This window comes from Anopheles funestus, chromosome 2RL (assembly GCF_943734845.2).
Source record: "Anopheles funestus chromosome 2RL, idAnoFuneDA-416_04, whole genome shotgun sequence".
In the NCBI taxonomy this organism is placed as follows: Eukaryota; Metazoa; Arthropoda; class Insecta; order Diptera; family Culicidae; genus Anopheles; species Anopheles funestus.
The window spans coordinates 85,465,359-85,479,762 of NC_064598.1; the positions used below are offsets into that span (position 1 = coordinate 85,465,359).

At 39.9% G+C, this 14,404-nt stretch overlaps 4 protein-coding genes across 7 annotated transcripts; 2 read left to right on the top strand and 2 right to left on the bottom strand.

Annotated features, from left to right (window-relative positions):
- Positions 1-7,290: 7,290 nt before the first annotated feature.
- On the top strand, positions 7,291-10,416 carry LOC125763329 (TBC1 domain family member 19). The gene is made up of 7 exons (XM_049426320.1): positions 7,291-7,945; positions 8,147-8,320; positions 8,401-8,822; positions 8,961-9,207; positions 9,285-9,422; positions 9,693-10,027; positions 10,092-10,416. The coding sequence occupies exons 1-7, from the start codon at positions 7,901-7,903 to the stop codon at positions 10,345-10,347; spliced, it is 1,617 nt and encodes a 538-aa protein (XP_049282277.1). The 5' UTR covers positions 7,291-7,900; the 3' UTR covers positions 10,348-10,416.
- LOC125763334 (39S ribosomal protein L28, mitochondrial) lies at positions 10,398-11,791 on the bottom strand. The gene is made up of 3 exons (XM_049426326.1): positions 11,644-11,791; positions 11,355-11,496; positions 10,398-11,285 (listed from the first exon to the last, which is right to left on the bottom strand). The coding sequence occupies exons 1-3, from the start codon at positions 11,662-11,664 to the stop codon at positions 10,585-10,587; spliced, it is 864 nt and encodes a 287-aa protein (XP_049282283.1). The 5' UTR covers positions 11,665-11,791; the 3' UTR covers positions 10,398-10,584.
- A 195-nt stretch (positions 11,792-11,986) lies between these two features.
- Positions 11,987-13,280, top strand: LOC125763335 (mannose-P-dolichol utilization defect 1 protein homolog). Its single transcript, XM_049426327.1, has 2 exons — positions 11,987-12,220; positions 12,305-13,280. The coding sequence occupies exons 1-2, from the start codon at positions 12,133-12,135 to the stop codon at positions 12,994-12,996; spliced, it is 780 nt and encodes a 259-aa protein (XP_049282284.1). The 5' UTR covers positions 11,987-12,132; the 3' UTR covers positions 12,997-13,280.
- On the bottom strand, positions 13,274-14,220 carry LOC125763336 (inosine triphosphate pyrophosphatase). Of its 4 annotated transcripts, none has more exons than XM_049426329.1 (3): positions 14,147-14,220; positions 13,730-14,012; positions 13,274-13,651 (listed from the first exon to the last, which is right to left on the bottom strand). In XM_049426329.1, exons 1-3 carry the CDS (start codon positions 14,210-14,212, stop codon positions 13,323-13,325), a joined length of 678 nt encoding a protein of 225 aa, XP_049282286.1. In that variant the 5' UTR covers positions 14,213-14,220; the 3' UTR covers positions 13,274-13,322. The 4 variants fall into 4 exon arrangements, with proteins under 4 accessions (XP_049282286.1, XP_049282285.1, XP_049282287.1 ...); XM_049426328.1 differs by having other exon boundaries at positions 13,730-13,992; positions 14,089-14,220; XM_049426330.1 differs by having other exon boundaries at positions 14,089-14,216.
- Between the last annotated feature and the right edge of the window lie 184 nt (positions 14,221-14,404).

Sequence of the window (14,404 nt, forward strand, 5' to 3'; positions counted from 1 at the left end):
AATTTAAAGCATTATTCGAGTGAAAAGAAACATATTGCAACAAATTCACAGATTGGCGATCCTTTGGATACCAACCGAGTTATAGGCAAAACTTGGTGCAAAAATGAACCTTAGTAAATTTTTATTTTTTTGAAATTTTTGATTTTTTGATTATTTTTTTCTCTTTTTTTTATTTAAAGCATTACTTGAGTGAAAAGAAACACATTGCAATCGATTGGCATTAAAATAAATCAATTTAATTTTTTTTGCAAAATTTCTCAAAAAAATGGCAAGGGGTACCCCTTATGAAATTTTCGAGTGGAAAATTTTTTTGAAATTTTTTTCTGATTTTTAATTTGTTTGTTAATTTAAAGCATTATTTGAGTGAAAAGAAACATATTGCAACAAATTCGCAATAAAATATATCACATTTAAAAATTTTGCTGAATTGCAGAAAAATGAGGAAAATTTTACATTTTCTCAAACAGGGTAAGGCACTTGGTTCCTCGCATAACTTCTGGCACAGACATCTGAGGGCATGGCCGTCCAAGAAGAAAATGTAGCCATTGGTGCCATCTATCGACCACAGGTTAAAGATTGGCGATCCGTTGGATACCGACCGAGTTATAAGCAAAACTTTGAGCAAAATTGAGGAAAATTTTACATTTTCTCAAACAGGGTAAGGCACTTGGTTCCTCGCATAACTTCTGGCACAGACATCTGAGGGCATGGCCGTCTAAGAAGAAAATGAAGCCATTGGTGCCATCTATCGACCACAGGTTAAAGATTGGCGATCCGTTGGATACCGACCGAGTTATAGGTAAAATTTTGTGCAAAAATGAGGAAAATTTTACATTTTCTCAAACAGGGTAAGGCACTTGGTTCCTCGCATAACTTCTGGCACAGACATCTGAGGGCATAGCCTTTCAAGAAGAAAATGTAGCCATTGGTGCCATCTATCGACCACAGGTTAAAGATTGGCGATCCGTTGGATACCGATCGAGTTATAAGCAAAACTTGGTGCAAAAATGAGCCTTAGTAAATTTTTATTTTTTTGAAATTTTTGATTTTTTGATTATTTGTCACTCTTTTTTTTATTTAAAGCATTACTGGAGTGAAAAGAAACACATTGCAACCGATTGGCATTAAAATAAATCAATTTTATTTGTTTTGCAAAATTTCTCAAAAAAATGGCAAGGGGTACCCCTTATGAAATTTTCGAGTGGAAAATTTTTTTGAAATTTTTTTCTGATTTTTTATTCTTTTTTTAATTTAAAGCATTATTTGAGTGAAAAGAAACATATTGCAACAAATTCGCAATAAAATATATCACATTTAAAAATTTTGCTGAATTGCAGAAAAATGAGGAAAATTTTACATTTTCTCAAACAGGGTAAGGCACTTGGTTCCTCGCATAACTTCTGGCACAGACATCTGAGGGCATGGCCGTCCAAGAAGAAAATGTAGCCATTGGTGCCATCTATCGACCACAGGTTAAAGATTGGCGATCCGTTGGATACCGACCGAGTTATAAGCAAAACTTTGAGCAAAATTGAGGAAAATTTTACATTTTCTCAAACAGGGTAAGGCACTTGGTTCCTCGCATAACTTCTGGCACAGGCATCTGAGAGCATGGTCGTCCAAGAAGAAAATGTAGCCATTGGTGCCATCTATCAACCACATGTTAAAGATTGGCGATCCGTTGGATACCGACCGAGTTATAGGCAAAATTTTGTGCAAAAATGAGGAAAATTTTACATTTTCTCAAACAGGGTATGGAACTTGGTTCCTCGCATAACTTCTGACACAGACATCTGAGGGCATGGCCGTCCAAGAAGAAAATGTAGCCATTGGTGCCATCTATCGACCACAGGTTACAGATTGGCGATCCGTTGGATACCAACCGAGTTATAGGCAAAACTTGGTGCAAAAATGAGCCTTTGTAAATTTTTATTTTTTTTGAAATTTTTGATTTTTTGATTATTTTTCACTCTTTTTTTTATTTAAAGCATTACTGGAGTGAAAAGAAACACATTGCAACCGATTGGCATTAAAATAAATCAATTTTATTTTTTTTGCAAAATTTCTCAAAAAAATGGCAAGGGGTACCCCTTATGAAATTTTCGAGTGGAAAATTTTTTTGAAATTTTTTTCTGATTTTTTATTCTTTTTTTAATTTAAAGCATTATTTGAGTGAAAAGAAACATATTGCAACAAATTCGCAATAAAATATATCACATTTAAAAATTTTGCTGAATTGCAGAAAAATGAGGAAAATTTTACATTTTCTCAAACAGGGTAAGGCACTTGGTTCCTCGCATAACTTCTGGCACAGACATCTGAGGGCATGGCCGTCCAAGAAGAAAATGTAGCCATTGGTGCCATCTATCGACCACAGGTTAAAGATTGGCGATCCGTTGGATACCGACCGAGTTATAAGCAAAACTTTGAGCAAAATTGAGGAAAATTTTACATTTCCTCAAACAGGGTAAGGCACTTGGTTCCTCGCATAACTTCTGGCACAGGCATCTGAGAGCATGGCCGTCCAAGAAGAAAATGTAGCCATTGGTGCCATCTATCGACCACAGGTTAAAGATTGGCGATCCGTTGGATACCGACCGAGTTATAGGCAAAACTTGGTGCAAAAATGAAGAAAATTTTGCATTTTCTCAAACAGGGTATGGAACTTGGTTCCTCGCATAACTTCTGGCACAGACATCTGAGGGCATAACCGTCCAAGAGGAAAATGTAGCCATTGGTGCCATCTATCGATCACAGGTTACAGATAGGCGATCCGTTGGATACCAACCGAGTTATAGGCAAAACTTGGTGCAAAAATGAGCCTTAGTAAATTTTTATTTTTTTGAAATTTTTGATTTTTTGATTATTTTTCACTCTTTTTTTTATTTAAAGCTTTGCTTGAGTTAAAAGAAACACATTGCAATCGATTGGCATTAAAATAAATCAATTTTATTTTTTTTGCAAAATTTCTCAAAAAAATGGCAAGGGGTACCCCTTATAAAATTTTCGAGTGGAAAATTTTTTTGAAATTTTTTTCTGATTTTTTATTCTTTTTTTAATTTAAAGCATTATTTGAGTGAAAAGAAACATATTGCAACAAATTCGCAATAAAATATATCACATTTAAAAATTTTGCTGAATTGCAGAAAAATGAGGAAAATTTTACATTTTCTCAAACAGGGTAAGGCACTTGGTTCCTCGCATAACTTCTGGCACAGACATCTGAGGGCATGGCCGTCCAAGAAGAAAATGTAGCCATTGGTGCCATCTATCGACCACAGGTTAAAGATTGGCGATCCGTTGGATACCGACCGAGTTATAAGCAAAACTTTGAGCAAAATTGAGGAAAATTTTACATTTCCTCAAACAGGGTAAGGCACTTGGTTCCTCGCATAACTTCTGGCACAGGCATCTGAGAGCATGGCCGTCCAAGAAGAAAATGTAGCCATTGGTGCCATCTATCGACCACAGGTTAAAGATTGGCGATCCGTTGGATACCGACCGAGTTATAGGCAAAACTTGGTGCAAAAATGAAGAAAATTTTGCATTTTCTCAAACAGGGTATGGAACTTGGTTCCTCGCATAACTTCTGGCACAGACATCTGAGGGCATAACCGTCCAAGAGGAAAATGTAGCCATTGGTGCCATCTATCGATCACAGGTTACAGATAGGCGATCCGTTGGATACCAACCGAGTTATAGGCAAAACTTGGTGCAAAAATGAGCCTTAGTAAATTTTTATTTTTTTGAAATTTTTGATTTTTTGATTATTTTTCACTCTTTTTTTTATTTAAAGCTTTGCTTGAGTTAAAAGAAACACATTGCAATCGATTGGCATTAAAATAAATCAATTTTATTTTTTTTGCAAAATTTCTCAAAAAAATGGCAAGGGGTACCCCTTATAAAATTTTCGAGTGGAAAATTTTTTTGAAATTTTTTTCTGATTTTTTATTCTTTTTTTAATTTAAAGCATTATTTGAGTGAATAGAAACATATTGCAACAAATTCGCAAAAAAATATATCACATTTAAAAATTTTGCTGAATTGCAGAAAAATGAGGAAAATTTTACATTTTCTCAAACAGGGTAAGGCACTTGGTTCCTCGCATAACTTCTGGCACAGACATCTGAGGGCATGGCCGTCCAAGAAGAAAATGTAGCCATTGGTGCCATCTATCGACCACAGGTTAAAGATTGGCGATCCGTTGGATACCGACCGAGTTATAAGCAAAACTTTGAGCAAAATTGAGGAAAATTTTACATTTCCTCAAACAGGGTAAGGCACTTGGTTCCTCGCATAACTTCTGGCACAGGCATCTGAGAGCATGGCCGTCCAAGAAGAAAATGTAGCCATTGGTGCCATCTATCGACCACAGGTTAAAGATTGGCGATCCGTTGGATACCGACCGAGTTATAGGCAAAATTTTGTGCAAAAATGAGGAAAATTTAACATTTTCTCAAACAGGGTATGGAACTTGGTTCCTCGCATAACTTCTGACACAGACATCTGAGGACATGGCCGTCCAAGAAGAAAATGTAGCCATTGGTGCCATCTATCGACCACAGGTTACAGATTGGCGATCCGTTGGATACCAACCGAGTTATAGGCAAAACTTGGTGCAAAAATGAACCTTAGTAAATTTATATTTTTTTGAAATTTTTGATTTTTTGATTATTTTTCACTCTTTTTTTTATTTAAAGCATTACTTGAGTGAAAAGAAACTTATTGCAACCGATTGGCATTAAAATAAATCAATTTTATTTTTTTTGCAAAATTTCTCAAAAAAATGGCAAGGGGTACCCCTTATGAAATTTTCGAGTGGAAAATTGTTTTGAAATTTTTTTCTGATTTTTTATTCTTTTTTTAATTTAAAGCATTATTTGAGTGAAAAGAAACATATTGCAACAAATTCACAGATTGGCGATCCGTTGGATACCAACCGAGTTATAGGCAAAACTTGGTGCAAAAATAAACCTTAGTAAATTTTTATTTTTTTGAAATTTTTGATTTTTTGATTATTTTTTACTCTTTTTTTTATTTAAAGCATTACTTGAGTGAAAAGAAACACATTGCAATCGATTGGCATTAAAATAAATCAATTTTATTTTTTTTTGCAAAATTTCTCAAAAAAATGGCAAGGGGTACCCCTTATGAAATTTTCGAGTGGAAAATTTTTTTGAAATTTTTTTCTGATTTTTTATTCTTTTTTTAATTTAAAGCATTATTTGAGTGAAAAGAAACATATTGCAACAAATTCGCAATAAAATATATCACATTTAAAAATTTTGCTGAATTGCAGAAAAATGAGGAAAATTTTACATTTTCTCAAACAGGGTAAGGCACTTGGTTCCTCGCATAACTTCTGGCACAGACATCTGAGGGCATGGCCGTCTAAGAAGAAAATGTAGCCATTGGTGCCATCTATCGACCACAGGTTAAAGATTGGCGATCCGTTGGATACCGACCGAGTTATAGGCAAAATTTTGTGCAAAAATGAGGAAAATTTTACATTTTCTCAAACAGGGTAAGGCACTTGGTTCCTCGCATAACTTCTGGCACAGACATCTGAGGGCATAGCCTTTCAAGAAGAAAATGTAGCCATTGGTGCCATCTATCGACCACAGGTTAAAGATTGGCGATCCGTTGGATACCGATCGAGTTATAGCCAAAACTTGGTGCAAAAATGAGCCTTAGTAAATTTTTATTTTTTTGAAATTTTTGATTTTTTGATTATTTGTCACTCTTTTTTTTATTTAAAGCATTACTGGAGTGAAAAGAAACACATTGCAACCGATTGGCATTAAAATAAATCAATTTAATTTTTTTTGCAAAATATCTCAAAAAAATGGCAAGGGGTACCCCTTATGAAATTTTCGAGTGGAAAATTTTTTTGAAATTTTTTTCTGATTTTTTATTCTTTTTTTAATTTAAAGCATTATTTGAGTGAAAAGAAACATATTGCAACAAATTCGCAATAAAATATATCACATTTAAAAATTTTGCTGAATTGCAGAAAAATGAGGAAAATTTTACATTTTCTCAAACAGGGTAAGGCACTTGGTTCCTCGCATAACTTCTGGCACAGACATCTGAGGGCATGGCCGTCCAAGAAGAAAATGTAGCCATTGGTGCCATCTATCGACCACAGGTTAAAGATTGGCGATCCGTTAGATACCGACCGAGTTATAAGCAAAACTTTGAGCAAAATTGAGGAAAATTTTACATTTCCTCAAACAGGGTAAGGCACTTGGTTCCTCGCATAACTTCTGGCACAGGCATCTGAGAGCATGGCCGTCCAAGAAGAAAATGTAGCCATTGGTGCCATCTATCGACCACAGGTTAAAGATTGGCGATCCGTTGGATACCGACCGAGTTATAGGCAAAATTTTGTGCAAAAATGAGGAAAATTTTACATTTTCTCAAACAGGGTATGGAACTTGGTTCCTCGCATAACTTCTGACACAGACATCTGAGGGCATGGCCGTCCAAGAAGAAAATGTAGCCATTGGTGCCATCTATCGACCACAGGTTACAGATTGGCGATCCGTTGGATACCAACCGAGTTATAGGCAAAACTTGGTGCAAAAATGAGCCTTTGTAAATTTTTATTTTTTTTGAAATTTTTGATTTTTTGATTATTTTTCACTCTTTTTTTTATTTAAAGCATTACTGGAGTGAAAAGAAACACATTGCAACCGATTGGCATTAAAATAAATCAATTTTATTTTTTTTGCAAAATTTCTCAAAAAAATGGCAAGGGGTACCCCTTATGAAATTTTCGAGTGGAAAATTTTTTTGAAATTTTTTTCTGATTTTTTATTCTTTTTTTAATTTAAAGCATTATTTGAGTGAAAAGAAACATATTGCAACAAATTCGCAATAAAATATATCACATTTAAAAATTTTGCTGAATTGCAGAAAAATGAGGAAAATTTTACATTTTCTCAAACAGGGTAAGGCACTTGGTTCCTCGCATAACTTCTGGCACAGACATCTGAGGGCATGGCCGTCCAAGAAGAAAATGTAGCCATTGGTGCCATCTATCGACCACAGGTTAAAGATTGGCGATCCGTTGGATACCGACCGAGTTATAGGCAAAACTTGGTGCAAAAATGAGCCTTAGGAAACTTCAACTAATTTGCTTTAAAATAAATCAATTTAAAAAATTTTGTTAAATTTGCCAAAAAAAAGCGAAGGCCTTAGAAGATTTATGCCGAGGTTTTTTTATGACTCTGAAATGAGTCGTTAAGCGAGCTGACTCGTAATAAGGGCTCATTAACTCTGAGTTGACTCACTAAAAAGAGTTGTTATTCTCATCTCTACTCCCTACTTCATGATGTAGTACCTAACTCTATGGACGAAAGTTCCAACCTTTACCAATTCATTCCACCTTCCAAATCGAAGTCGTTTGGAACTTCTCCTTCACCATCACCATCAAACTGCGCGAAAATTGTAAAACAGGTCACCACACTGTTGGCGGTTGCCATGGGTAACGATTTGGGGTTATTTGGTTACCAATCAAAGCACCAGCAGCAGTGTGCCACCGAATCGAACTATACGTGGAAAAGCCAGTAGTGTGAAGAACCCGCGCACCGTATTGTATACGTTTCCGTCCGATTGGCAAATCCTGCCGAAAACGAATCCCTGATTCAAAGCGTGTTTGTTTTTTTGTTGGACCCCTTTTCGAAATTATCTAGCGCGGGTGTATGGAGACACGTGGAACGGGCAGTCGGTTACCCTCGGAATAAATAAATGTTTACCGTGCCGTTGAAGTTTTGTGACGGGTTGTCGTAAAATTGATTCACCAAAACGAGCCTTCGGTTCGGCAGACTCGTATCGTCCCCCCCGGATAACTGTGGAAAGTGACCGACCGTGCAGGGGGTTTTGCGGGAGTGAAACGATGCTAGTGAGGGCAACCAATTCAAAGGACGCAGAAGACACAACGGTATGTATGGGAGGTTGGGATGCGGGAGAGTGCTAGCCGCACAGTAAATTTGTGGCAAAATAACAGAGAAAGCGATAGGGAATTGAAATACGAAGGAAAATGGCACCAAATATATCTATGTAACTCCCATGAAGTTGGCTGGTGAAGTTTGTGTGAGAGCTTATAGCGTTTGGTCCGGAAATTGCAACAGTTTCTTCTTAGTCGTCGACAGAGTTGGCCGATTCGGCGGAACCTGGTGCAATATACCCACTGGCTGTGCGCGATAGAAGCTTCATGGAGGAACTGAAGGACACGAGCATCCATCATACAGCCCTTCGGCTAGCGGAGGACGTGAAAACGATGAAGCTGTACTGTAACCTCTACAAGACGGTGCAAGTAAGTAAATTGGTAACTAAATCGCAAACACATCTGATTGGTTATGTCGTCTTCTTTTATTTCCCTTCACCACCCTACAGAAACTCTCCTGCTCACCGGAGGTGGACAAGGACGATATGAAGCAAACGCTCGAAAATGCAATCAAAGCGAACGGACTCGAAACCGAAATACGGAACGTGATCTACCATCTGATCCGGAATGCCGTAAAAAGTGACACTCGTCCAACGCCCGCCAGCAGCGATCCGTTGAACTATCTACGCCGAGCAGGTATCCAATGGGAACGACGGGTACGCAAGTCGTTGAACTCGATGTGCTCGGAATCGAAAGCGCAACTGCACGGTCAGATGCGTACCGCATCCGACCGGGAGGAGATCCTCTCCAAGTGGGACGAGCTCAGCACCTATCAGATCGATCTCAGCAACTATCGACCGGTGTACGCTCCCAAAGATCTGCTCGACGTGCTGCTATCGCTCAAGGGACCGATGAAGCAGGATGAGACAGAGTAACCACAAACACACATCCCATACACATATTGAATCGTTGCGCTCGTTTTCAATCATTTCTCGATCTTTAAAAAAATACTAACTCTTTCATATCCTTTTTCCCTCCCTTTTGCTATCTTTTTATGGGTTGTGCGAAGTTTTTTACCAAAGTGGGAATTTTCACACATATCCCTTACGGTGAAGAACCTCTGCCAGTTGCGCACACACTTTTCGGAGGTGCTAAGAAATGATAACAACTTCGGGGACTGGTCGGTCACGTGCCAGAAGGTTCTCAAAAAACGTCATGCACCACTCTGCCAGCAAGCGCTCAAGAAGGGAGTCACGCCGCCACCGTTGCGTGGGGCACTCTGGTCCTACGTACTTGGCAGTCAGGTCGAACAACATGTGCGTTCTAGCTCAAAGTTTCGTTCGAGTTTGAACGGGACAATTTTCATTAATTTGTTACCCTTTTTTGTTTGCAGCACGTTGAACATTGGGAAGCACTGCGACAGTCGGTACTGACCAATGAATCCATAGTGGACAAATTGGTTTTTAAGGATGTACAGCTGACCGCAACCAATGACGATCGTTATTTCGTGTTTGAGGATGTGCTTTATCAGGTAAGTGAGTTAACATCTCGACAGGTACCTTCAAAGTACTTAACATCTGTTCTTTTGCATTTTTAATACACTTATTCAACTAATAATGTGACAAGAAATAAAGCAGGATCAAGAGCATCGAGATCCAGAAACTTTGCAGAGCTTAAAAAATTAAACGTTCGCCAATTCACGTTCGCGGCTTTTTAGTTTTAAAGAAAAAAATCCGGATTGTAAGTGCAAAGGCCAATTACTTTTCCTTTTTCTTTCTTTTTCCTTCACATCTCCTTTCAGATTATGCTCTGTTTCAGTAGAGACACCGAAATAAGCCAGCTCATCCAGGTGGAGTTTACCAACTCCGCAAAGGCGAAACAGTACGAAGGGCCACCGTGTGGGTTTGTCCCGTTTCATGGAATCTGTATGTTGGCGGCCCCATTTTGTTACCTTTACGATAATCCCGTATCGCTATACTACACCTTCCGAGCGTTTTACATCCGTTACTGCCATCGACTGACGACGATCAACACCCATCCACAGGGTATCGTGAGTTTGTGCCTCCTGTTCGAGAAGTTGCTGCAAACGCACGAACCACAGCTATGGTCACACTTCCGGGAGCTTCAAATTCAACCGTAAGTAAGCGATTGCTAGCCGGCTTTTGCTTGCGAATTAAGTTGTGTTTTGTTTTCCTCGTAGGATTCGCGTAGTGTTCAAGTGGTTGATGCGCGCATTTAGCGGTCATCTACCACCGGAACAACTGCTCATACTGTGGGATTTAATTCTCGGCTATGATAGCCTTGAAATATTGTCCCTGCTTGCCATCATCATACTGAGCTTTCGGCGAGAAAGCTTGATGCAAGTAACGTCGGTAGAGAACATCGAAGCCATCCTGTCCGATCTGTCCTCCGTCAAAGTACTGCCACTGATTCAACTTACACTGTCACGGGATTAAAACTGCCGATTGCTAAACAGCGCCTACTGCCGAATGAAAATAGATCAAGGTTTTCGTTAACACTATTAACAGGCTGTTTTGTCGTTTTATTTACTTCCTGACTGGCAGCGCAGGCAGTGAGACTAAAGGATTATTCCGTTATTCCATTCACCAAATCCCTGATTTTTACACACGCATGCTAATGAAGACGACAGTTTGGTCTTTTTGTGCAGGGTGATGGCGTACTCTTCGCATTGTTTACCAATTTTTCGGCTTAAAGCTAAGCTTCGATAGCCACGACGACGTAGTGGAATCCTTGATTCCTTTCAGGTCCTCACTTTCGCCGCTTTCCCCTTCCTGTGCCTCTCGGATACCGGCTTCTCGTAGCTGTTCGATCAGTTTCTGTCGGAAAAGGATCTTCTGTGGCAGCTGTGCGTCTTTGTCTTCGGTGAGATGCTTCATTTTCGTGAGTGCCTCGTTGTAGGTGAGTCCGTACCATTCGATCTCTTCCGGCGTGTACTGCTCTAGGTAGCAGGCAAACTCTTTCAGATATTCTTGCTGTTTGGTCGGTTCAGATGCTAGCCTAGGACAGCCGGCGACGAGTTCTTCGAGGACTTTCTTCTTCAGCTTAATTGCCAACATTGAGCGTAGATCACAAGCGGGCGTTTTTAGCAGATAGTGATCAAAGCCGTGATGATCGTGTATCTGAGCCAACGTTCTATCCGTTACCGTGACGGCCATGTACTCATTCAATACGCGACTATGTACAACCGAACGACGCAACACAGGAACCCAGAAGTGTGGTACGCGCCGTTTGTATTGGTTGCGTTTCTGGAAACCCTTGATGACCGCTTCGCCGCCCCAGATGCCTTCGTGAGCCTCCGGTGGATCGATCACTGGAAGCGGCACGTTCTGGATTGGTGTCACAAGCCCGGTAATGTCTTCGCGTTGGAACATTCCTAATCAAACCAACCGACAGAATCCGATTATTGGTAAAGTTTGTGGTGATCAGTACTTTTGCTACTAACCATCCTTCGGTACATAATGCACTGCCGCAGGCTGTTGATTTTTCCATTCGTTCCAAAACTTCCGGTACGCCTGGGGCAGGAGAGCTCCGAGGCCTTTGGTGAATTTGCTGGATTTCCTTAATCCATAGAGCAGGTTTGCTCCCTGTTAAAGTACGACGTAAACATACAACATAGGATGATGAAATATGGTCTTGGTTACAACATCAAAACACTAGCGACGGAAACTGCGTCGTGGTAACTGGATCGTTACATTCTGGGATGTTTTTACAACCAACGGTCCTTTACTTACCTGTGGAGTCGCGGAAGCCATTCAAAAACCAATTTCGATAGTGTTTTATACAAAATATCAACAAACGTGTGAATAATCGGCTGTGTTATTATGTACGCAGGATATATTTTTCCTTTTTTTCTACACTCAGTACATTTTGACGTTCGCGAACTTTGCAGCACAGTGTGCTTTGATACGACATCAACTTCCATTATTAAAATGTAATTTTATTGCAATAAATTCGCACATGCTCTTGTTTATGTTTATTATGCTGCATAATCACTTGCACTATTTTATCTGTATCAATTTAAAATTATGTTTAAAAATATACAAATAAGCATATTTCCCCAACCACTGTGTTAACATCCGCATCAAGGGCTGACAGTTGTGGCGGCGTGTCATTGCTGCCGTGTTGTCGTTTTTTGTCGTCGGTAATTTAGTGTTTTTCTCGCATATTTTATTCGGTAACCGTTTGCATAAAAATACAGTTCTTGACGATAAAGCATCGAAATGGTGGACTACGGCAAGGAGTTCATGTTGTACCTGATGGACGAAAAGTGTTACGATAATTACTTCGTAGAGTTTGACCTGCTCGATGGTGCGTGGTTTTGTAGCTCTTAACTATTTAGCAATGGCTCTTATCGAATGCTTATTCTTTCTATGCTTTCATGTGGTCCTACAGGCGACTGTTTCCGTGCGTTGCTCAGCAAAGGCTTAGGCTTGGGCATTATTGCCGGCTCGGTGTTGGTAAAGGTGCCTCAGATTACGAAGATTCTTGGCAACAGATCTGCTCGCGGCATCAGTCTGTTCAGCGTCTGTCTCGATCTGTTTGCCATTACGATTCACATGGCGTACAGTTTTGTGAATGGGTTTCCGTTTAGTGCCTGGGGCGATACAGCCTTTCTGGCCTTACAAACCGCCATCATCGCCATGATGGTACTGTTCTTCGGTGGTTCCACGGTATTATCGGCAGCATTCACGTTCGCCTACACAGGGCTGGTGTACGCGCTGATGGGAGGATTGACACCCATGAAGTACCTGCTAATTGCTCAAGGTTTCAATGTGCCGATTCTGCTGCTCGGAAAGCTGTCACAGGCATTCACCAACTATCGCAACGGTAGCACCGGTCAGCTATCGGCGGTAACGTGCTTTATGCTGCTGGCCGGATCGTTAGCACGGATCTTTACCTCGATTCAGGAAACTGGCGATCAAATGATGATCATAACGTACGGTTCGTCATCCTTCGCCAATCTGGTGATCGCCCTGCAGGTGCTGTACTACTGGAACTCGGACAAGCAGAAGAAGACCGGGTCTGCGGGGGCAGCAGCGGCAGCGGCAAAGAAACCAAAGTCCAAGAGCAAGAAGACCGACTAGTTGGTAGCGTTCGGACACGATTAGTCAATCCCAAAGGACTTGCGCTTGCTATTTCTACTTTAATTCCGGTTTTTTCTTCTTCAATTCTAAAGTGTGTTTAAACTCGAACCGACTAGATTGTGCGCTTAATTTTAAGATGCAAAATGCAAGCATTTCCACACAGCAAAAGACTATTAAAATGACAAAAGAGTACGGAGGCTGCTGCTAGTGCCAGTTGTGCACCTGTCGTCAATTATGGTGCATGTAACGAGTTTGTAGTAAAATAAATTACCAATAATACTCTACGACGGCCTTTCGCCATTGGGCTTATCATTTTATTTACACCTTCATTTGCTTTCTTTGGAGAAATGATCTGCCAGCTTTGCTAGCGCGCGATATCGATGAGAGATTTCATTCTTTTTTGTCTTTGGTAGCTCAGCGTAAGTTTCATCATATCCGGTAGGCTGGAAGACCGGATCCCATCCGAAATCACGTGGACCACGTGGTTCTACTATGACTCCATCGGTGCGGCCTTGGAACAGTAGCACCTCGCCGTCCGGTTGATCCGTGTATGCGAACGTACATACTGCTTGTGCGGTTTTATCCTCCCAACCATCGAGAAGCTTATGCAACCCTTCCGGGCCCAGCTTGTCGAGGAACCATTTGATGTATGGACCTACAAGAAAAATCATTTTTTATTAAACTAGCCAATTTGGTTTTTAATGAAAGAATCTATTATTGTAGTTACACTCACCCGGAAGACCTTTTAAAGCGTTAAAGCACAAACATGTGTCTTCCACCATTACCGGTCCCTTCACTTGCCGAGCCGCTTCGAGGCATTTGCGCTTACAGATGTCATCGATGTCACCCTGCAGCTCCGGAAGATCTAGCTTTACAGCAACAATTTCCCGTGGAAAACAGGATCCAAGTATGGCACGTACTTCTTCGAGTTTCTTTGCATTTCCAGTCACGAACGAAATCGGTCTTGCCATTATTTTTGTGTATCGCAACCGATCCCTGTACGGTACGGGTAAAAACTGTGTTTAAACGAATTAAATATTTAATAAATAATTAAACGAAAAGATCATTAAACTATTTTAGAAGCAAACGCACAGTAAAAGCTGGTAAAATGTGCACAAAAAAGGAAAGAAATAAATGTTTTGATGTTTACCGGGTGCGTGTGTTTTGAGGATGTAAATAAAGAACAGTGTTGCCAAATTGAACATTTGAACTGCATTCATTTTTCCACGTGTGTCAATGAGTCGAGCAGTAATGTGCTGGATTCGAGCAATTTGGCGCAATTTTATCGTGAAAGCATGGACGATGCAAAATGTTCAAATATTACACGCTTTTAAATAATTGCAGTATATTATTTTTTAACTATTTTCCCTATTTTCCGATAATATGACAATACTTTATGGTGCACAGT